General features: G+C 38.9%; 1 protein-coding gene across 2 annotated transcripts in view; it reads right to left on the bottom strand.

Moving 5' to 3' along the window:
* Positions 1 to 8,549: 8,549 nt before the first annotated feature.
* ZNF157 (zinc finger protein 157) overlaps positions 8,550 to 25,041 on the bottom strand; it is a 29,339-nt gene continuing 12,847 nt past the window's right edge. The window contains exons 3-5 of one of the 2 annotated variants that reach the window (XM_043459945.1): positions 14,849 to 14,975; positions 14,460 to 14,555; positions 8,550 to 12,328 (exon numbers count right to left, since the gene is read on the bottom strand). In XM_043459945.1, the coding sequence (XP_043315880.1) occupies positions 11,304 to 12,328; positions 14,460 to 14,555; positions 14,849 to 14,975 (1,248 nt within the window). In that variant the 3' untranslated portion in view covers positions 8,550 to 11,303. The remainder of the gene's footprint in view (positions 12,329 to 14,459; positions 14,556 to 14,848; positions 14,976 to 25,041) is intronic. The other variant, XM_043459946.1, reaches the window with a different exon arrangement.

Genomic DNA, 25,041 nt, shown 5'->3' with positions numbered 1-25,041 from the left:
AATTCCCCAGTCTCTTCCTCAGTTTCCCCTCTCTGTGCAGTGCCCTGGCAACTTTCTCGAGGAAGTATATTGGACAAATCATAGGACTCACTTAATTTATTTCCCTTTTCTCAGGGATCGCTATTCTTTATTGCCTGATATCTAGTGTCTTGAAAACAGCTTATTTTTTTTTTCTCAATGTACTTTGTCTGGTTTTTGTTCTGTTTGTTCCTGGCATGAGGGTAAATCCAGGCCCTGGGACTCCATGTTGGCTGGAAGAAGTGACAGGCAGGAATTTATAAATGTGGAGATTTGTCCATGGACGTCATCAGTAAGAGATACATTTGAGTTGGTGTGATTTTTATGAGTGAGGAATATTATAACCTGAGTTTGAGACAAGAATGCCAATGAGGCTGTATCTATAAACGGGGAACTTGTATCTATTAAGTGCTCATCAGTGTGGGATAGATTGAGAAGTATTTATTAAGAAAATATTATTAATAAGAAAGGGGAGATATGTCAATGTAGGCGGTTAATGTAAGACATTCTCCAGTAGGTGAAAATTTACGTTCAACTGGTATTCTCAATGTATAAAAATTCCAACGGGCAGGTATTTCCAAATCAGAAGATTTGTAAATTGGGTTGTCAATGAATGACATGCCTTTGGTGAGTATTTAAGAATAAAGTGATTTGTCACCAGTAATCATTAATGAAGTTATACCTGGTTGTGAGGAGAGGTTTTTATGAATATAATCCTGGTAAATATGGAGCTGCCAATTAGGGATATTTTGATAGGTGAATACAAATAGAGAGATATACAATAGATATTGTCAGTGGGGTATATGTCAACAGAGATATTTATGATGGGTATATTTGTAAAACAAGCTGGGCAATAGGACATATGCCAATAGACAAGTGTTTAAAAAATGGAAATTTGTCATCAAAGGTCATACATAGATTACACCATCAGGTGGGTGTTTAAGACTATAGAGATTTTTCAATGGACAAACAACAATGAAGTATGTATTATGGAGGTTATTTATAAAAAGATTTTTCAATAAGGATTATAAATAAAGAATCCAATGGATGTTTATGCATAAGATTTTTCACTGGCAGACATCTACCAATATGTTAATAGTTTTTATTTCTCAGTGAAGAGATTTGTCAAGAGGGGTCATGAAAAGAGATATTTTAAAGGTTTTTTTTAAAATGGGGTGATTTTTTTCCCTAATAGGTTTATGAATGAAAGATTTTCCAATAAGCAGATATTTATGTGGAGAAGGAAATGACAACCCACTCCAGTATTCTTGCCAGGACGATCCTATGGACAGAAGAGCCTGAAGGGCTACAGTCCATGGGGTCGCAAAGAATCAGACACAACTGAGCTATTGAGCACACACAGATATTTATGAGATGAGAGATTTGCCAATGGGGATCATCAATGAAGCAATGCCAGTGGAATATTTGGGAATAAGAATGTAGTGGAGGTCTTTCCTCATGGTCCAGTGGTTAAGAATCTGTCTCGCAATGCAGAGGACACAGGTTCGATCCCTGATCAGGGAACTAAGACCCCACATGTTGCAGAGCGACTAAGCCCCCTTGCTGCAACTACTGAGCCCAGGATCTTGCACACTCCATAACCCATGCACCATAGCTAGAGAGGCTGTGCTCTGCAACTACTGAGTCCATGTGCCACAACAAAAGATCTCTCATGACACAAGGAAGATCCCATGTGCTGCAATGAAGACCCAGTGCAGCCAAAAAAATAAATAAATTTTAATAGATAAAGTTAAAATTTATGTGTAAAAAAAAAATAGCACAATGTGATTGCAGGAGGCAGAATTCTAAGAATGGCCTCCAATATCTCTCTTAGCTTATATAAACATCTTCCCTTGATTGTGGGTCAACTGGTAGGGATGATGAGATACAATTCCTTGATTATAATTATATAACAAATTAATTGCAAATGTAACTAAGGGTACTAATCAGTCTGCTTTATAATAGGGAGATTATCCAGGTGAGCCTAATCTAATTAAGTACATTAGCCCTTCAGAAATGCAGAGTTTTCTCCTGCTGGTGACACAGATGCTGGAGAAATTGGAAGCATGGGAAGCAGTTGGCACATCCTAATTGACTTTGAAGACCAAGAGGCCCACATGATGAGGCATGAAGTTGGCTTCTAGAAGCACAGAGCAACCACCACAGGCTGACAGCCAACAAAGAAATGGGAACCTCATTACTACAACTGCAAGGAAATAAACTGTGCCAATAACATGAATAAGGTTGAAATTGATTCTTCCCAAGAGCCTCCTAGAAGAGACCAGTGTAGCCAACACTTTGACATTGGTTTTGCGAGACCATTAAGTAGAGAAGCTAGTCAAGCTCACTTGGACTTCTGACCCACAGAACTGTAAGACCATAAATTGTTTTAGGCCGCTAAGTTTGTAGTAATCTTACACAGTGACAGAAAATTAATACAGTATTTGCCACTTGGGTATTTGTGAAGGGAAATATGCTGCACTAAGAACAGGGTACTTTTCAAGGGAATTTTTTATGCAGGGCTTGGGGATTTGTCATAGGTTCTTATCAGTAGTAGAGATTTATAAACATGGGGATTTGCCCATAGTGAGGACTGCATAATGGGGAACTATTATGGTTTGTATTGTGTCTTCCAAAAACATACATAACCCTCACCATCTCAGAATGTGACCTTACTTGGAAATAAAAGTGGGAACAATATCACTTGGGGGATGGGTGGCTGTCCTCAGAAGTCTTTGACAATGTTGATATTTCTCAGTGGGGGCATTTGTACATTAGAAATTAGTATATGAGCATCATCATAAGAAAAACATTACAAATGAGCATATTAAAGAGAGACTTGTCAAAATCATGAATTAAAGGTGCCAGAGGGCATGAAAGTATTATTACTAGTATTATATATTATTTCCAATATTGTAAATTATCATTCCTAAAACATTTGCAATAATGTAAATAGTCATTACTAAGATTTACCACTACTGTTATAAATTACATTTACCATTACTATTACTGATAATAACTAGGACAGAGAGCTATGTGCCTAGCACACATATAAGATATATATAATATAATATATATATAATATCATTTAATGTTCACACTGTCCTTATGAGTTATGCATTATTTTTACCCCCATTTTACAGATATAGAAACTGAAGCATAGAGAAGCAATATGATATCCCCAAGGACACACAGTTAGGAAAAGGCAGGATTTCTTTCTCAAAATCATAAGCAGGAATTGTTTTTCTTTAAAAAATATTACAAGGAATCAAATTGAGGAATACTGACCTAGTTAACATTTTTTATTTTTATAATATTTCTTAAACTTTATTGAGATACAATTTACATACAATAAAATTTACTCATTTAATATGACAATTAATTTTAGTATATTCACAAAGTTGTGCAACCATCACAATAGAATTTTAGAATATTTTCCTCATCCCCAAAAGAAGCCCATTAGCATTCACTGTCCATGTCTCCCACCTCCTCCCCCAACCCTGGCCACAGACAAGCACTAATCTACTCTGTCTCCATAGTTTTACCTATTCTGCACATTTCATATAAATAGAATCATACAATATGTGGTCTTTTGTGACTGATTTCTTTCAAATTAACAGGTTTTCAAAGTTCCTCCATTTTGTATCATATATCAGTACATCATCCCTTTTTATTACTGAATACTATTTTATGGTATGGATATACCACATTTTGATCACCCATTCATTAACTGATGGGTACTTGGGTTGTCTCCACTTTGGGGCTACTATAAATAATGCTGCTATGAACATTTGTGTGTAAGCTTTTGTATGGATATATGTTTTATTTTCTCTTGGGTGGATATCCAGGAATGGCATTCCTAGATCAGGTGGTAACTCTAACATTTTGAGAAACTTCCAAACTTTCTTCCAGAACAGCTATACCACTTTACATTTTACCAGCAATGTAAAACGAGTCCAATTTTTCTACATCTTTGTTGTTGTTTTTTTATTCTACTTGTTGTGTTTTTTTTTTATTCTAGCCATACTAGTGGCTGTGCAGTGTTACCTCATTGTGGTTTTGATTTTCATTTCCCTAATGCTTAATGATGCTGTACAGCTTTTCATGTGCTTAGGCCATTTGTTCATCTCATTTGGAGAAATGTCCATTCAAACCCTTTGCCCATTTTTAAGTTGGGTTATTTACTTATGTTTTTATTATTGGGTTATAAGAGTCCTTTATACAGCCTAGATATAAATCCCTTATCAGATATATGATTTACAAATATTTTTTTCCTATTTCTGTGCATTGACCTTTTACTTTCTTGACAATATTATTTGCAGAACAAAAGTTTTTAATTTTGATGAAGTCCAATTTATTTCCTTTGTTTTATAGTATGTGGGGCTTCCCTGATAGCGCAGATAGTAAAGAAAGTGAAAATGAAAGTGAAAGTTACTCAGTCGTGTCCGACTCTTTGCGATCTATACAGTCCAGGCCAGAATACTGGAGTAGGTACTTTCCCTTCTCCAGGGGATCTTCCCAACCCAGGGATCAAACCCAGGTCTCCTGCATTGCAGGTGGATTCTTTACCAGCTGAGCCATAAGAGAGCTGGACCCCATGCTGCGCACCACATAGGACTGCCACCCTCTTCGAGCTTCTCAGCCATCAGAGTCTCTTCCAATCAGAGATTCACACACAGACACATGAATGTGGGGGTGAGGGATAACTCACTTTACTTACCTTAATGGATTTTCTAGAAAGGTAATAAGAAGAAACATAGTGACTCACATCAGGACTCTGAACTAAGCCTCTCTGTAGGGTCTGCTTCTCCAGGGCAGCTACAGCTAAAAGGATCTACTGAAAGGAAGGTACTCCCTCTGGAGCCTGCAACTACCACTTGCTGTTTAAGGCCCAGATAGTAAAGAATCTGCCTGCAATGCAGGAGACCCAGGTTCAATACCTGGGTTGGGAAGATCCCCTGGAGAAGGGAATGGCAACCCATTCCAGTATTCTTGCCTGGAAAATTCCATGGACAGAAGAGTCTAGTGGGCTACAGTCCATGGGGTCACAAAGAGTCAGACAAGACTGTGCAACCAATACTTTCACATCCAGTGTATACAAAGTCCTTGGTGCTGAGAAATAATTGGCAAAACCAGAAAATAGGCAATAGGAAGTGTGAACAAGCCTAGAATTTAGGTAAGATCAGGAAAGGTAAAGTAATCTATTTCATGTACTGGGGAACTGCTAGAATAGGCAGTCTCTGGTTCCAGACAATAGGTCAGGGCTGAGGAAAAATCCCCAGACACTAGAAAACAGCCATACAGACCAGTAAACAGTCACAACAGTGATGTGACCAGTCAGAGAAACTATCAAATGGCCAAAGAACCAGAAAACAGTCCTTGTAATTAGAGGACAGCCAGAGATGCTCCATAACAGTCAAATGGAAGGAGAAAACACCCCTAAATGTCATACAACAGCTAGAAATACCTAGGAGACAGCAAGACAGCTAAGAGAACAATCTCAAGCCGAGAGCACAGCCAGAGAAACAAGGAAACAGCTAGCCAGACATGGGGATAGTGTCTGGACCTGAGAAACGGGGTGTGGGGTGTGGGGTGGATCATCAAATATCTAAAGAGACCACAAAACAGTCCTTCTATTTGGAAGACTGTCAGAGGGGCAACAAAAGAGCCAGAACAACAGGGACTAAACCCTGAGGATCAGGCCAATAACATCAAGGAAGAGTCTCTGAGGTGCAGGGAATAAAAAAAATTTTTAAAGCAGTCTGCAGGACTAGGGAATCACCAGAATCCAAGGAACAGTTACAGGGATTGAAACAGTTTACATAAATTTCCAATGTACATAAATTGGAAAATGATTACTGGTCCTAACATAGGGTCATCAGAAACTGTGGGGAGTAATCACAGAAATCAAATACAGTATATTAATGACTAGTGAGGATTCAACAGACACAAGTCACGGGAGCTAATATAGTACCAGCAGATATCATTATGGGGGGCTCACGGGAGTCAGACACTGTACTGGTGACTAATAGAAGATCATCAGAAACTATGAAGGGTCTAATGGTAGGGAAGGCTCTAATGAGGCCCAGGTATTATGCTAGGGCTCATGAGGATAATACGTTGTATTAGAGGATGAAGAACTGGCATCCACAGGATTGAGGGTTGTAAATAGGCTGATGCTTAGACGGAGACAAAAATCACTTTAGTGGTGGCTAATGGCTAATCAGCAGGGTGATAAAGTACTAATATGAGATCAGCAGACACTAATCAGATTTTTTATGAGGACTCAAAGACACTCTCTACTCGTGACCAAGATTAGCAGACACAGTGACGACACACTAATATAGGATGAGCAGCAGTTACTGTGAAAAAACATGAGGCAAAGACTCTAAACTAGTGCCTGGTAATCATCTGTCCCAGTGTTGAGGCCAGTATAGGGTTAGCAAATATGGAGATGTGCTGTAATGTGTGGTCAGCATGCACTGAACTGGGGCATCATTGCATTCAGATACTGTATTAATGGCTAATGGGGAATCAACTGGCACAGTGATGATGGTTAATGCAGGATCAGTAGCACTGTGATTGTGACTTACGAAGGTCAGAGACATTGTACTCATTGCTAATGGGTGGTCAGCAAGGTGAGACTAGTGTGGAATCAGCAGATACTGTGCTGGAAGCTCCTGGAGGTTAGTCTCTGATTTTATGGCTAATTGGGGATCAGCAAATATATTGCTGGAACTTCATGCATATTGAAGAAACTGTACTGCTGCCTAATTGAAGATCAACAGACACTGTGATGGGAGCTAATGTGGGGTCAGCAAACTCTATGGCTTCAATGGATCAAAGACACAATGCTGCTGTGGCTGCTCAGTCACTAAGTTGTGTCCAAGTCTTTGCAACCCCATATACTGAAGCTCTCCAGGCTCTTCTGTTCATGGGATTTTCCAGGCAAGAATACTGGACTTGGTTGCCATTTCTTTCTCCAGGGGATCTTCCCCACCCAGGTATCAAACTCATGTCTCCTGCACTGGCAGGTGGATTCTTTACCACTGAGCCACCTGGGAAGCCCCAAAGACACAATACTTGCAGTTAAAGGTGGGGGAAGAGGACTCAGCAGCAGACACAGGGATTTGGCTACTGTAAGAACAAAAAACATTGTAATGGGTCCTCAAGGAGGTCATACTCTGTATGGTTGTCTACAAATCAGAAGACTAATGTGTGACCAGCAGATACACTGATGATGGGGGCTATTTAGGGGTCTTTAGGTAAAGAACTTGGAACTTAGTAAATAGGGGGCCAGAAGATAGAATGACAAGGTCAAGTTCTACAGACACTGTGCTGGGGCTCAAGAGGATCAGTCTATTGGTGACTAATTAGGGAACAGCAGATAAATATTGATGTAACTATGCTGCATTGTGGGTTCATGAGGTCAAAGACACTGTCAAAGTGAAGTGAAAGTGTTAGTCGCTCAGTCGTGCCAAACTCTTTTCGACCCCGTTGATTGTAGCCCACCAGGCTCCTCTGTCCATGGAATTCTCCAGGCAAGAATACTGGAGTGGGTAGTCATTCCCTTCTCCAGGGGATCTTCCTGTCCCAGAGATCAAACCTGGGTCTCCCGCATTGCAGGCAGATTCTTTACCATCTGAGCCACCAGGGAAGCCCCAAAGACACTGTACTGATGGCTAATAAAAAAAATCAGCAGATATAGTGAGGAGATCTAATGTAGGATGAGTAGACATGTCAATTAGAACTCATTGAGTTAAATATACTGTACAGTGGCTGATAGGGAATAAACAGACAAAACAGTGAAAGCCAACATGGAGTCAACAGCCACTGCAATAGGTCTAAAGGAAGGTGATAAGATACACTGCTGGGAGCCAATGGAAGGGAGGTTAGTAGCCACCATGCTGAGTCTAAAGGAGGGCAAAAAGATGTGATAGTAGATCATCAGTCACTAAGCTGTAAGCAAAAGGAGTGAAAAGATGGTGTGCTGTGAGCAAATGGGGGTCAGCAAAAATTGTAATGGCAGCTAAAAGAGGTGGCGAGACATGGGAGTGAGCAGACTCTGCTGGAACAAAAAGTGGAAGAAGACAAGCTATTGTGAGCTAATGGTAGGTTAGCAGACATTGTGCTCTTGACTAGTGGCAGTAATAAGAACTGCTATAAACTAATGAGGTGTTAGTAGACACTGTGCAGACATGTCATGGGGGTAAAAACTCCCATCATGGTAGCTAATGGAGTATGAGGAGAGACTGTGCTTAGGCTATCGGGAGCCACATACATACAGTAGTGTTGGCCAGTAGGGTTATCACATAAGTGATGGTAGCTAATGGAGGGCCAGCACAACCCACCATAGAGCCTTAGTAAAGGTCATTTTTCATGGAGCAAAACCATTTCTAAAGCCTTGAAAGACTGAAGTCTCCCATTGCCAGTGTCTTTCATCTGATCTAGTAGTCAAGATTCTTGGTTTTTCTCCCAGGCAGCCTACATCTGACTCCTGATATGGAAATGGGAAACTTTTTATTGTGCTTTAAAGTTTTAATTGAAAAATAATTTACATACAACACAATGCACAAATCTTAAATTTAATCATTTGATGACTCTTGTGTATTCTCATTAACACACAGTCAAGATACAGAATAGTTCCATCACGCCAAGGGAAGTTCCCTCCTACCTCTTAGGAGTTAATTCCTACCCCAGAGGCAACCACTGATCTGCTTTCTGTCACCATAGATTACTTTTTTTCATGTTTGACATTTTCCATAATAATAGTCATTTTAAAACATCAGATTTAATTTTTTAATGGATGAGCTGAAGATTGGAAGAAGTGAAGAGACGGCATCTTGATAAACATAATGCTTAGTAAACAAGGGTGAGGGCATGCTATATACAAAGTGAGAAAAGTGTAATATGTATATTCAAGTGTATGCTGTATTGGGGGGCATCTAACAATTAATTCAAATACCCTGGGTTGTCGTAATCATTATGGAACACTCAGGGGAAAAAGCAAAAAAATTATGTAATTTAGCATCAATATTTATTATGGTACAGTGCTACCAAAAGTAAAGGATTTGTTTCTGCTTATCAAAAAAGTACAAGGGGAAACATTCACAAGGTTGAGAGATTTGTCATTGACAGACCTCCACTAAAGAAAACTCTAAAGGATATTTTTCAGGCAAAGAAGAAAATGATCATGAAGGAAATGAGAAAAATTAAAGAGCAACCAAAGTGGTAAATATGTAGGTAAAACAAAATGAATATATAAAACAAAAGTGTTTTCTGGGGAGACATACACACGTGTATACACACACACACTTAACATATAGATAGAAACATATATTACATATATATATATATATATATACACCCCATAATACATCATTATATTTTAAAATATATGTATATACATATATATGAGCAAATTTTCTATTAAAAGATTAACTTTCAAAGACAATTTCTTAGAGAAAACCATAAAATACTACTTAAAATTTAATAGATTTTAAATGAGTTAAATAAAAAGACAAACACATTCAAGGATGGAAGGGCTTAAGGCCATTTTACACCTTTCAGATGGGCAACAATTTATCAAAAAAATAACAGATAAGTCCTAGTGAATATGTGGGAAAATGTAAACTTTTTCTCAAACTGCTCATGAGAGTGTAAAATAGTGCAATTTTTAAAAACTTTAATATTTAGTCAAGTTGAAAAACTTCTATATCAATCAGAACCCAGCTAGGAGACAGAAACCATACCAGTTATTTTAATAGAGACAATTTATTATAAAAAATTTTTAACTAGTTATGAAGTTACTAACCAACTAACTTAAAAACAAAAAGAACATTAAAATTCTCATGGACTCAGCAACTGCAGAAAGCAGTGGGACTATGGTAAAAAGGGAAGAAGTTGGAATTACTAAAAACAGAAGGTTGTAAGTGGGGTCTCATGTGACTGAGATTCATAGTTCTAAGGAGGTGGCACTAGCCAGATGTTGCAAGTGTCTCTGAGGGGGCGCAATACCATAGAGCTGTTAGTGCTGGGAAAGTGCAAACTGGATTAAACTGCTACTACCATGAGGATCTGCTGCTGCCCAAGTGAAGAAGCAATGCTGGGCTGATACTCAGATAAACAGGGAGCCAACTGGAATTGAAAAAAAAAAAAGAGCAAGTCCCTTCTTCCGTCCATAGGCTCAACATTTATATTTCATATCTCTTATTGGCAAGACCCAACAGAGAGTAGCAACTGGCAAGACAGGAATGTGTTCTATAGAGTCATGGCCCCAGCATCACAAAGCCCCGGTATAGAAGGGCAGGTTTGGAACTGGGGCACAATGGATTAATAACTGGCATACTGCCTACACCCTATGACCCATCATTGCCACTTCTAGATTTAAATACTAAACACAGAAATGATACAAATGCCTTTCACTAGGGGAATGAAGAGATAAATAAACCAGAGCTATATTTACCAACATGGATAGATCTTGGAAAGGTAACATTTCTTGAAGAAAAGCAAGCTGCATAAACAAACTACTGATGTAAAGTTTTTAAAATATAGCATTATATATTGAAGACTTCATATTATACAGAAAAAACTTAGGGTAGATTAAAATTTTCAATGTTGAAAATGAAACCTTCATTTTAAAGGAAAGTACAGGAGAATATTATCACCTTGAAACTGATAACATGATAACATGAAAACATAAAACCTTAGGCAGAAGAAAAGAGTTAACAAAATTAAAGAACCAGTCACAGACTGAGAGGAGATATCTGAAACACAAATGACTGAAAAGGGATTTTTATGTTCTCATATATTTTTTAAAGAACAAGGAAAACAACATTTAAACCAAGAAGTAAAATACAGCCTATTAGAAAACAATGAGCAAAGGATATGAACAGTCATTGCACGGAAGAAATATAACAATGACCAGTCAACAGGTAAGCTGATTCTCAACCTTACCACCAATTAGGGAAATCCAAATGAAATGAAAACAACAATGAGCCACTCCCTAAGGGGATCAGGACAATTTTCACACCAAGGCAGGAGCCATATTGTTACAGGTATACTCTGTGTGCCCCAGTAATCAGATGGCCCAAAGGGCTTGACCAAATGATGAGGGGAGTCTTCTTAGAGAAGCTTTCTCCACAGTACAAGGCAAGGGCTGGCCTAAGTGAGTTCTCTGATGTTCTGTGAGGTGTGCCTTCTGGCAGAAAGCTTTCCCACATTCTTGACATTCGAAGGGTCTCTCCTGTGTTAATGAGGCATACTTTCACAGAAAAGGCATTTCTTCATTCACAAAGTTTCTCTCCTGTGTGAGTTCTCTGGTGTTGACAAAGGGATTTCTTCATACTGAAGATTTTTCCACATTCACTACATTCATAGGGTTTTTCTCCTGAATGCATTCTCTGATGTTCAATGAGGCGTGCTTTGACATAGAAGGCATTACCACATTTGTTACATTCATAAGGTTTCTCTCCTGTGTGAATTCGCTGATGTATTCCAAGAGATGAGTGCACACTGAAAGATTTCCCACATTCATTACACTGGTAGGGTTTTTCACCCGTATGAGTTCTCTGGTGATTATTAAGAGTCATCTTCAATCTGAAAAATTTCCCACATTCACCACATTTATAGGGCTTCTCACCTGTATGAATTCTTTGATGTTGGTTTAGGGATTTTTTTGCACCAAAGTTTTTCCCACAAGCACCACATTCATAGGGTTTCTCCCCTGTGTGAGTTCGCTCATGTTGAGTAAGGGATATCTTAACACGAAATGTTTTCCCACATTCACCACATTCATAAGGTTTCTCCCCTGTGTGAGTTCTCTGATGAATCATGAGGGTTGCCTTCTCAGAAAAGGTTTTCCCACAATCAGTACATTCATAGGGTCTCTCTCCTGTGTGTGTTCTCTGATGTAGAATGAGTTGTGACTTCCTGCCAAAAGACTTTCCACATTCATTACATTCAAAGGGCTTCTCTCCTGTGTGAGTTTTCTGATGAGCAATGAGGTATGATCTTGCACTAAAAGTTTTTGCACATTCACCACATTTATAGGGTCTCTCCCCTGTGTGTATTCTCAGATGTTCAATAAGGTTTGATTTCCTGCAGTAAGTTTTCCCACATTCATTACATTCAAAGTTTCTCTCTCCCGTGTGTGTTCTTTTGTGTCCAACAAAGCTTGTTCTCTTGTAGAAGGCTTTCTGATATTCAACAGTTTGATCCAAAGTTTGAATCTTCTGATGCTGAAGGTCATTATCATGCCTGAGGGAATTACTCCAAACAGAACTGTTGGCACCTGGCAGTGAAAAAGAGCCTTTAAAAATAAATCAGATCAAAAAAAAAAAAAATTTTAAAAAAATAGATCATATCACTCTCACTCAAAACCCAACATAGGCTTTCCCTTGTCACAGTAAAAAAGCTTAACAAAGCCTATAAAAACTCTACATAATTTAGTCCCCAGCTAACTCTCAGATCTGTGGAAAATTCTGAAAGAAACGGGAATACCAGACCACCTGACCTGCCTCTTGAGAAACCTGTATGCAGGTCAGGAAGGAACAGTTAGAACTGGACATGGAACAACAGACTGGTTCCAAATCAGAAAAGGAGTACGTCAAGGCTGTATATTATCACCCTGCTTATTTAACTTATATGCAGAGCACATCATGAGAAACACTGGGCTGGAGGAAGCACAAGCTGGAATCAAGATTGCCAGGAGGAATATCAATGACTTCAGATATGCAGATGACACCACCCTTATGGCAGCAAGTGAAGAAGAACTAAAGAGCCTCTTGATGAAAGTGAAAGAGGAGAGTAAAAAAGTTGGCTTAAAGCTCAACATTCAGAAAACTAATATCTTGGCATCCGGTCCCATCACTTCATGGCAAATAGATGGGGAAACAATGGAAACAGTGGCTGACTTTATTTTTCTGGGCTCCAAAATCACTGCAGATGGTGATTGCAGCCATGAAATTAAAAGACGCTTACTCCTTGGAAGGAAAGTTATGACCAACCTAGACAGCATATTAAAAAGCAGAGACATTACTTTGTCAACAGAGGTCCATCTAGTCAAGACTATGGTTTCTCCAGTGGTCATGTATGGATGTGCGAGTTGGTGTACAAAGAAAGCTGAGCGTCGAAGAATTGATGCTTTTGAACTGTGGTGTTGGAGAAGACTCTTGAGCGTCCCTTGGACTACAAGGAGATCCAACCAGTCCATCCTAAAGGAGATCAGTCCTGGGTGTTCATTGGTAGGACTGATTTTGAAGCTGAAACTTCAATACTTTGGCTGCCTGATGCAAAGAGCTGACTCATTTGAAAAGACCCTGATGCTGGGAAAGTTTGAGGGCAGGAGGAGAAGGGGACGACAGAGGATGAGATGGTTGGATAGCATCACCGACTCAGTGGACATGGGTTTGGGTGGACTCCGGGAGCTGGTGATGGACAGGGAGGCCTGGAGTGCTGCGGTTCATGGGGTCGCAAAGAGTCGGACATGACTGAGCGACTGAACTGAACTGAACTCTCAGATATCACTTCCTAACACTCTTGATCCACACCCAACCTTGATCCACACCAGCATCTTTGCTATTCCTATTATATATCCTTCAGACTAGATTGGCACTATCTGTTCTCTCTGCTCAGAATACTACTAAAATCTACATGGCTCTGTCTCACTTCACTGATGTTGGTGTACTAATGTTAACTTCCCCAAAGAGTCTTCCCTGACCACATTCTCCAAAAGCACAAACCATCACTGTTTACTCTTCTAATCTTGAATTGATTTTCTTTTCTCCACCAAACAGCATGTATTCATTTGTTTCTGGTCTCTTTCCCTCATTAGACTGCAAGCTCCAAGAGAACAGAGATATTACTTTTCTCACTATTGGACCCCCCCCCCACCTAGAAGGTGACCAGCATACAGTTGACCCTCATTTAAGATTTGGTAGATGACTAAATGAATGTATGAATGAGTGCTTGACAACAGAAGGCATCCAAGGCGATGGAGGGAAGGAAGACAATTGAGAATACTAAAGAGAAACAGACTAGCTAAGAATAAATATCTAAGCTGAGGCAGGCAGGGAAATACAAGAGTGGTAAATAACTACAAAAATCAAGATAAACTATGGCTGATTTATATCAATGTATGACAAAACCCACTGAAATGTTGTGAAGTAATTAGCCTCCAACTAATAAAAAAAAAATAAGAAGAAGAAGAAGAAAAAAAAATCAAGATAAAATAAGAGAGAGCACTTAAGTGTGAGCATGATATGGGGATGTAGGATTTAGGTATCTAAAGCATATAGACCTTCTGTCTTCCAGTCATTTTCAAAGAGCAAGGGCCTCTGAAAAGAGATTCCTGAAAAATACTACCCAAACATAACCTTTGATTTGAATTCCTGAAGTCTTATTTTTCCTACTTTTCATATGTTGAGATGTTGCTCACTCACCTGTGTAACCATGGTCTGAGGATTCCTCCTCTAACATCCACAGTTCTTCCCCTCGCTCCAACTTGAAGATCATCTCTGGTTTGGCCACGCAGAGGCCTGTTAATGGGAAATGGCACAGGACGTGGGCCAGGTTGCCTGAGCTTTAGGGCCTCTGATGGAGGAGAAAGGTGCATCTTCATGAACTGCACAAGGAAGGGTACCCACTGAAACCTTTCACTGGGGGAAGTGAGAACACACACACTCTTCCTGGTGCTCCAAACTGATAAATTATCTGTGATCCCTTGAATCTAGAACTAAAGTATCACTGAACTCTACAAAGGCTTCCCAGGTTATAGCAACCAAGAAAGGAAAAACATGCTACCAGGAGTTAGGTGGACAATAATCCTCACCCACAGATACCAGGTTGCTGTAGTTCTCCAGCATCACATCCCTGTGCATGGTCCTCTGGGCAAGATCCAGTCTGTGCCACTCCTGTCGGGTAAAATCCACAGCCACATCTTCGAATGACACGGATACCTGTAACAACAATCTGCAATGATCAGGATAGAACACCTGGAAAAGATATGTGGGAACTAATTCTTCCAGTAGAGCAGTTTTGAAAGTTGACTAGAAAAAGCTTCACTGGTGTCAACTGAAAAAAATGTACAATGTGAGAGTTGTGAGTTAAGTTTTATTTAGGGCAAAATGAGAACTATAGCTTGGGAGACAGCATTTCAGATAGCTCTTAGGAACTGCTCTGACAAGGAAAGGGGAGGTCAATATATATGTGATTTTGGTGAAGGGGGTACATGCAATCAAGCACACATCTTGGTAGAAGACTGTTCCTAGTCACAAGAGGCAGATGTTTCTGTTAATGATCTTAGTGATTTTCTAGATATGAGAAGATACAAGAAATTGGGTTCAGAACATTTTCTCCTGAAAATATCTATCTGAAGGCCTGCTCTACTAGTTTTTTCCAGAGCACTGATTGTCTCATTCCTGATCTCTGCCCTCAACTCCTTTCAGGATATGCTAAAGGTCAGTGACTACAGTGGCTAGTGACCTAATCCTTATAGAGGCAAAGAACAAGTGACAATCTTTAGCTGGCACTGGAAACCTGACTCTGTCTTGCTTGATACTATCCTTTGGGAGAGAAAAACCCAGAACAGTCCTGCTAGTGTATTAACTTTTCAATTCATGGAGAAAAGACCACTGACTGCTGAGTTAATACTCTGTGTCTGGACCTGTCCTAATTGCTGAGGAAATAAAGAGAGTGTCTGCTCTCAACCCAGTAAAGAGACTTGCATAGGTATGCATTGTTTTACAGCACTTTGCTTTATTGTGCTGCAGAGATACCATGTTTTTTCACAAATTGAAGGTTTGTGGGAACCCTGCACTGTCCAGATGATGGTTAGCCTTTTCTAGCAACAGAGTATTTTTTAATTAAGGTATGTACATAGTTTTTTTAGACATGTTATTGCACACTTAATAGACTACAGTATAATGTCAGTGTGACTTTTATATGCACTGGGAAACCAAAAAATTCACGTGACTCACTTTATCGCGATATTTGTTTTATTGCAGTGGTCTGGAAACCAACCTGTAGTATCTCAAAGGTATGCTTGTATATGAACACACCCTTGCCATGAGATGTTACAGGAGCTATGCTGGACATGGACACAAGGTGCAATGGGCTTTTACAAGGGATGGAGTAAGATTACACCTTGTGTTAACAGACTGAACTTCACTTGGGGAGGCAGAGCTTTGAATCCTTAAACAAGTATATAATCTTCCTCACAAATATGGGGCAGTAACATGAAAAAAAGGCAGGAAGACACGAAACATGCAAGATGAGTTAAGAGAACTACATATAGCACAGTATGACAGGAAAATAGTGCTTTGGACAGTGATGAGATAAAGGGCTACAGAGACATTCAGGGTCAGGCAGTGGAGGGATTGCCAACTTTTTTTTCTTTTTTCTAAAGATCATCAATCTCCAAAATACTTGACTATACGATCAGAATATTTTCTGACCCTCCCATAATATATTTACATTTATAAATTACACAGAAGTACTGTCAAGTAAGAGAAAGGGAGAGAATATTACTCCTAGGATAACAGCATGAGCAGCTGAGTTGAGGCTGGTGCCATATATGGTGGTGGTGGTTTAGTTGCTAAGTGGTGTCTGACTCTTGCAACCCCATGGACTGTAGCCCTAGCCTTCCAGGCTCCTCTGTCCTTTCCCAGGCAGTAATACTGAAGGGGTTTGCCATTTCCTTCTCCAGGGATCTTCCCAAGCCAGGGATTGAACCCACTTTGGTGCATTGCAGGGGCTTCCCTGGTGGCGCTGGTGGTAAAGAACCCACCTGCCAATGCAGGAGATATAAGAGATGCTGGTTCAATCCCTGGGTCAGGAAGATCCCCTGGAGGAGGACATGACAACCCACTCCAGTATTCATGCCTGGAGAATCCCATGGACAGAGGAGCCTGGGAGTCTATGGTCCATAGGGTCGCAAAGAGTCGAACACGACTGAAGCGACTTAGCACGCATGCACACTTCTCCACTGCAGGCGGTCTCCAGTACTGCAGGCAGATTCTTTACTGCTGAGCCACTAGAGAAGCCCCAGTGCAATGTACTGAGATTAGCAAAAAAGGAACACAATGGGCTGGCAGAGGGGCAGATTGAGATCGATCTTGGACCTGAGCTGTGGTGTTTATGTCACATACTGATAGAGATGTCCAGCTGGCAGATTAATATATGATGCTGGAGCTCTGAAAGAAGGCTAGGACAGACCAAGGATTTAGAAGCAATAGCATTTCAGTACTAGCTGAAGGCACCATAATAAACTGGATGGCTAAGAGAACACAGAGCTTGAAGAGAGGCATCAAGTGCATGGTCAGTGGGTATACCAACATGACATGAAGATTGAAAAGGAGTTGGGGGGCTCCTGTGGGACAGAGAAAGCCTCTCTTTTCTTTGTCATGGAGTCCTGTTCCAAAGTAAATCCCAGTACCAAAGCTGCAACCTCACAGTAGCAGGCCCCTCAGACTCCAAGGGAGAAGAATCCTCTTCTTTGGCCAGAGGAATAATGTTCTGAAGAGTGTTAGAAGGATCCCCCATTGCCTTTTTTATAACCTCTCACAATTTGGCCCCAAGGGCAAACCTAGCTGTAGAAAGTGAATGCCAGGGTAGAGATGAAAGCCCTAACTGTCCAACTAGAGGAAGGGGAAGCCCTGGGAACAGAGGTGTGGGGAAGATTGCCCTAATAATATAGCTTCAAAATACATGAAGCAAAATTTTAAAAATCTGGAAAAAAAATAGGACAATGCACAAACATGGCTGCCAACCTTTATCACCTCTCTTAGTGATTAAAGGAGCTAACTAGTAGACAAAAAAAATCAACAATGATATAGAAAACTGAACACTACCAATCAACCAATGATTTCGTAAAACATTCCACTCAAAATTGAGAGATTAACTGTTTCTTCAAGAACACATGAAATGTTCACCAAGCTAGACCATATCCAGGATCATAAAACAAATCCAAAAGCAATCAAAGGGCCCACTGGGTACCAAGGGAAATTGACTTGGAACAATCAACTCTGAGATATATCCTAATTAAAACTACTAGAATTTAAAGACAACGAAAAAAATTCCTCAGGACCTCCAGGCAAAAAAAAAAAATTAGATTGGCATCAATTTCTCAAAAACAACATACAAAGCAAGGCAATATAGCAGCTTCAAGAAACTTAAGAAAATACAAATAAAGGAAATTATATCCAGCCAAAGATACCCTTCAAATATCAAGGGTTTTAGGAAAAGTTGTAAATATGCCAGAATATGTGTGCCTTTCATAAGGAATTTGCTAGAGCTGCACTAATATGGTAGCCACCAACCATATGTGGCTATTTAAATTTTGACTAATTAAAGTGGAAGAAAATTTAAAAGTCAGTTCTTCAGTCACACTAGGCACATTTCCAGTGCTCAGTAGCCACATGTGGTTGGTTACAGTATTAGACAGCACAGATACAGAATATTCCCATCACTACAGGAAGTTTTATTGTATACCACTATACTAAACAATAGGGCTTCCCTGATAGCTCAGTTGGTAAAGGATCCACCTGCAATGCAGGAAACCCCAGTTCGATCCCTGGGTTGGGAAGATCCCCTGGAGAAGGGAAAGGCTATCCACTCCAGTATTCTGGCCTGGAGAATTCCACAGGGTTGCAAAGAGTTGGACATGACTGAGCAACTTTTTTTATATATATATACTAAATAGTGAGCTTCAACCAAAAACAATGAATGGGAAAATTCTGGCAAAAGGACAGACAGTAGGCATTTCATATATTTAACTGCAAAGCTAAGACAAAAAAATAATTTTAAAATGTAACTAAAACTGAACAAGATCATTGTTGTATAGGGAACAGATGAGAGACAAATTAGATAGTAAAAGATTAATAAAGAAAAAAGGAAAAGGGAGGGGATATATGTATACTAATAGCTGATTAACATTGTTGTATAGCAGAAGACAACACAACACTGTAAAGCAATTATCCTCCAATTAAAAATAAATTTTTAAAAAAAGAAAAAAGATAAACTGGTATAGCCATTATGGAGAACAGCACAAAGGTTCCTCAAATAATTAAACTAGAACTACCATATGATCCATCAGTCCCACTTCTGGGAATATATCTGAAGGAAAGGAAATCACTATCCCAAATATTCACTGCAGCATTATTTGCAATAGCCAAGATATGGAAACAACCTAAGTGTCCATCAACAGATGAATGGATAAAGATCTGGTATATAAACAATGAAATATTCTTCAGTCATGAAAAAGAAGTAAATCCTGCCATTTGCAACAACAGGGATGAACCTGAAGGACATTACACTAAGTGAAATAAGTTAGACAGAAAGACAAACACTGTATGATCTCACTTATATGTGGAATCTAAAAAAAAAGTCAAACTCAGAAGCAAAGAGAGAATGGTAGTCACCAAGGGTATGGGGGAAAGGGGAGAGATATTGGTCAAAGAGACAAAGTTACATTTATGGAGAATAAATAAAGTCTAGAGATCTAATATACAAGCATGATGACTATACATAATAATACTATACTGAACAATGGAAATATGCTAAGAGAGCAAATTTCAGGTGTACTCATCACACACAAAAAATGGTAACTGTAAGGAGATGATAAGTTAATTAGTTTAACTGCAGTAATCATTTCACTATGTATATGTATAGCAAATCATGTTGTACATCTTAAATATATACAATTTTATAAATAAATATGTAAATAAAAAGATAAAAGGGTTGAGTAAGAATACCACAGAAGGGATAAATACAAAGGTAACCACCAGAATGGTCTTCCCTGGTGCCTTAGACAATAAAGGAGGCTTGGATTTGATTCCTGGGCCAGGAAGATCCCCTGCAGAAGGGAATGGCTACCCACACCTGTATTCTTGCCTGTATCTTGCTTGTATTCTTGCCTGGAGAATCCCATGGTGGGCTACGGTCCACGGGATCGTAAAGAATCAGACACAACTGAGCAACTAATCACAACCACCAGCATAAAAATACAAACCTTCCTAATTACCAAAAACATTTAGAGGAAACGCTCAATAGAGAAAGAAACAGAGTAAATATAACATTTACACACTGTAATTACATCATAAGATAAAACAAGAAAGTTGAGGACATTTTGTATTAATTATATTACAAACTGTAATACAAATAAATGTGAATAGGCTTACTTCATCTATTAAAAGAAATAGATTTTCACATTGCCTTGTTAAAGCAAAACCCAACACAATGCTGTATACAAGAGACATGCTTAAAACAGTCTTTCAAAAAGGCTAAAATTAAAGAGATGGACAAAGGTTTACCAAATGAAAATGATATAAAAGCAGGGATTGAAATCCTGATACCAGACAAAGTAGAATTCCAAAAGCAATTATATGAGATAAAGGAGGATACTTTGTAATGTTAAAAGCCCTGTTCACAATGAAGATATAAAAATAAAGATATTTGTAAATTTCTATGCACAAAGTAACACAGCAAAAGCCTACATAAGCTAAAGACTACAGGGATACAAGAAGAAATAGAAGTTTTTTCTAGTGGAAGACTTTTAACATACCATTTATAGAAGTAACCAGATTAAGTAAACAAAAAAGAAATAGGTAATGCTATAAAAGAGCTAATCAATAAGGTGGGACTTGAAGGAGGGGGGGGGGAAGGAAAGAAGGAAGGAAGGAAAGAAAGAAAGGGAGAGAGAAAGAAAGAATAAACACTACATCCAGATCATACAGAATATACTTTTTCTCAGGTGTTCATGGAACATTCACAAAGCATGATCATATACTAGCACACACACACAAAAAAACAATCTTGGTAAGTTTAAAATAGAAATAAGACAAATAACACTAATTATAATCAATAAAGAAATTTAATAATTAAAAGTTGACAAGCTGATTCTAAAATTAATGAAGAAATAAAACCACATGATTTAGAATAAATGAAGCTATTTTGAAAAAGAAGAAAAAAGTTAGAGGACTTACATTATCTCATTTCAAGATTTACAAAGCTATAGTTTTCAAAACAGTGTAGTATTTTTGTAAAGATATACATGAGACAAAATAGAATTTAGAAATAGATTCACACATATATGATCAATTGATGTCTGACAAAGGTGTCAAGAATATTCAGTGGGGAATGGATACGCTTTTGAACAAATGTCTCTGGAATAATCGATAGTCACATCCAGAAAAACTTCAGAATTCCTATAATTGCCCTCTGCTCTTCCCCAGCAGCTTCCACCCTGGGGGGAGCTCATCTTCCAGTGTCATATCTTTTTGCCTTTTCATACTGTTTATGGGGTTCTCGCAGGAAGAATACTGGAGTGGTTTGCCATTTCCTCCTCCAGTGGACCATGTTTTGTCAGAACTCTTCACAATGACCCGTATATTTTGGGTGGCCCTGCATGGCATGGCTCATAGCTTCACTGAGTTATGCCAGCCCCTTCACCACAACAAGGCTGTGATCCATGAAGGGGAAGGATATTTACTGAATTAAGACTGATTATCTCCAAAAGATGAGATTATGAGGACTTTTCAAATTAAAATTTTTATGTTTCTATTAAGTTAGTGTTTACCAGGTTTCTCCACTATAAAGTTACCAATTTCCCTATGTAATAAGTGAGTAATCTGTAGGAATATACCTTGAAACTATGTAAATACTTTGTTCCTCCTTAAACTTTCATCCAATAGCTTTGGCATCCATCAGTGATTCTTTCTTGGCTCAGTTATTACTAACTACAGTGGTTGCAAAAAGTTATTTTTCTAACTCCATCATTTGTTCCATATTACTATTTGGAGTGCGTGTGTGCTTAGTCGCTCAGTCGTGTCCAACTCTTTGTGACCCCATGAACTGTAGTCCACCAGGCTCCTCTGTCCATGGGATTCTCCAGGCAAGAATACTGGAGTAGGTTGCCATTTCCTTCTCCATACTGTTTGGCATTGGACCTTAAAGAAGAGCTTTCCCCGTCTCCCTCATTCTATCATTTATTATCAGTATGAACTCATGGTTTATCTTAGTCTCTAGCCAGGCTCAACACCCAGATGGGCACCCAAAAGCCATATGGACATATGTAGGTAAATGGTCAGAAGGCAGAGAAGAAACTTTTCTGGGACTCTTTGACATGGAAGAATAATGCAGTGTGATTTCAAAATCTGTTGGTCAAGTCCTAACAAGGGCCACAACAAAGGCTACAGGGATACAACAGTTGATGGAATTAAAGTGAAAGTTTGCAGGAAAATAGGAATATTTGAATAGATTTTAAGTGAAGTACATCTCCTTCATCTAAACGAATTCCTCAGATGGATATTATATGTGACAGGGGAATACTTCTAACTTGTTGTTGTTCAGTCACTCAGTCATGTCCAACTCTTTGCAACCCCATGGACTGTTCTTCACTATCTCCTGGAGTTTGCTCAAACTCAGGTCCGTTGAGTTGATGATGCCATTCAACCATCTCATCTTCTGTCATCCCCTCTTCCTCCTGCCCTCAGTCTCTCCCAGCATCATAGTCTTTTCGAATGAGTCGGCTCTGCATCGGGTGGACAAAGTATTAGAGCTTCAGCTTCAGCATCAGTCCTTCCAATGAATATTCAGGGTTGATTTCCTTTTGAATTGACTGGTTTGATCTCCTTGCTGTCTAAGGGACTCTCAAGATTTCAAGCACCACAGTTTGAAAGCATCTATTCTTTGGCGCTCAGCTTTCTTTATAGTCCAACTCTCACATCCATACATGACTACTGAAAAAACCATAGTTTTGACTACATGGTTTGAATTCAGGTGAATTCTTAAATAGGTTTTTAAAATATATATATACCATCAAAAACTAAAAGTGAAGTACGTACGTATAAGCTCTCTTTTGTTTATTTATTTTACCATGTGCTCTCAGAACCCTCCCTTTTCGCCTGTGTATATCTCCATATTTGCATTTATTTTAGTTGAAGACTCAGTCATCCCTTAGTAATTGGAGTAACTAAAATAGCAAATGTAGTTGCTATTGTGTGTCCCTGGGTGGCACATGAAAAAGGTGGATGGCTCAAGGAGACTAACAGCAGACCATCAATAATTAATTAGTATCACCATAGCATCGGTAGTTCCTAATTTGGTTTCACAGTAGGAAAATACTGAAGCTAAAGGAAACTGGTTCTCAGTGACTGATCCTGCAAATGCTTTTTTCCTTTATCTCAACATAGGAAAAGAGTCAACAGCAGTTTGCTTTCATGCGAGAAGGTCCTAATTTACATTTACTGTACTGCTAAAATGTTATTTGAATTCACCAGCTTCATTCTTCAATTGTCATAATTTAGAAGGGATTTGGACTTGATGCAGGTCCCAAGTATATTTAATAATATACTATACTGATGATAACATGATAATATTAGAAATAGATATTAGATAATATTAGATATCTAATATTAGATAATATTAGAAAATTACTAAGATCAAGCTAAGATTGGCTTAAATGCAATAGTGACACATACAATCAGCAGAGGTTAGTTGATAAATCCAACAAAAATCTAAGGGCCCACTTGAATGGTGAAATTCTTAGGACTACCCTGGGTAGGAGCCACACATGACATTCCATAGGCAACAAAAAATGAACTGCTATTGCCAACCCCTGCTACTAAGAAATGCAGCACCTGAGCAGGTCACTTGGATTATGCAGGATGCATGTTCCACATCTGCAAACATTGCTAGTTCCTCTCTATCAAATGACCCCAAAGAAGGCCATATTTGTATAAGGGCCTGAAAAAAAGTAAGCTATGTCTGAATCGAAAAAAGCAGTAGCTCTCTTACCGTCTTTTGGCATCCTGAACAGAATGTTGCTGACAACAGGCAAAAGTGGAATTCAAAAGGGAAAACTTATGCTAGAAAAAGAAACACTGCTGCAATAATTCGATTCTGTCTTCTTAATGGTTCTTCTTTTCTTTCTTTATAAGTCAGTTCCCTCTGGATGCTCCTGGAGAAAAAGCATGGCTGTTTGCTGCACAGTCAAAAAGATCAACTACATTTATGATGCACTCTCCCATTGGAGCCATTTGCACACTGCTGGAGACAGTACTTTATCCATACTTTGTCTCATCGACACTGATTAGCAATTTCTTATTCAGTAACGCTCCTCCTGCTCAGACTTCTTTGATAACATCATCAGAACCCTCAAATTGTGTACCATCTAGCAACTCAGAGAAAAACAGAACCAGCCAGAAAGGAGTGTCAGAAAAGCAGACAGAAGACCTCAAAAAGGGAGGGAGAAAGATTAAGGACTCAATGACGGTCAAGATGAAAACACTTGGAATGCAAATTCCATGTGCATGGACTCCCCATGACAGTGTGAGACTAGTACAATATGCGCAATAAGTATTGCATTTCTCTTACAATTTAATTCATCTGAAATTCTACTGGGATGTAGGATTACTTTATGTTTTCCAACTAGTCTTTATTTTAAAGTGTGTCTTTAATACTGTTTAGTGGATGTGGGTTAAAACTGTCTAATTCAGAAAAGCCAAGAGATAAAATAAGGAATGGGTTGTGAAGCCCTTACATATAGCAATCAACTGTTAGAAGCCTAAAGAATCTAAAGGTCTTATATGTAAAATAGATAAACAAGGTCCTACTGTATAGCAAAGGAAACTATATTCAATATCTTATAATAATGCAATCTTGTAATGAAAAAGTATATATATATATATAATATATATACGTGAAACTGAATCACTTTGCTATACATCAGAAACTAACACAATATTGTAAATCAACTTCAATTTTTACTTATCTATTTATAACAATAGATTTTTAAATTTTATTTATTTATTTTTGGCTGTGCTTTGTGTGGGCTTTCTCTCATTGCGGTGAGCAGGGACTACTCTTCGTTGTGGTATGTGGGCTTCTCATTGTGGTGGCTTCTCTTGTTGCAGAGCACGGGCTCTAGGCACGTGGGCTTCAGTAGTTGCAGCACACAGGCTCAGTAGTTGCACCTTGTGGGCTCTAGGGAATGAACTCAGTGGTTTTGAAACATGGACTTAGTTG

Source organism: Cervus canadensis, chromosome X, assembly GCF_019320065.1.
Source record: "Cervus canadensis isolate Bull #8, Minnesota chromosome X, ASM1932006v1, whole genome shotgun sequence".
Classification (NCBI taxonomy): Eukaryota; Metazoa; Chordata; class Mammalia; order Artiodactyla; family Cervidae; genus Cervus; species Cervus canadensis.
Note: the sequence above shows the minus strand (reverse complement) of the source record. Positions and strands in the feature narration are given on the sequence as shown.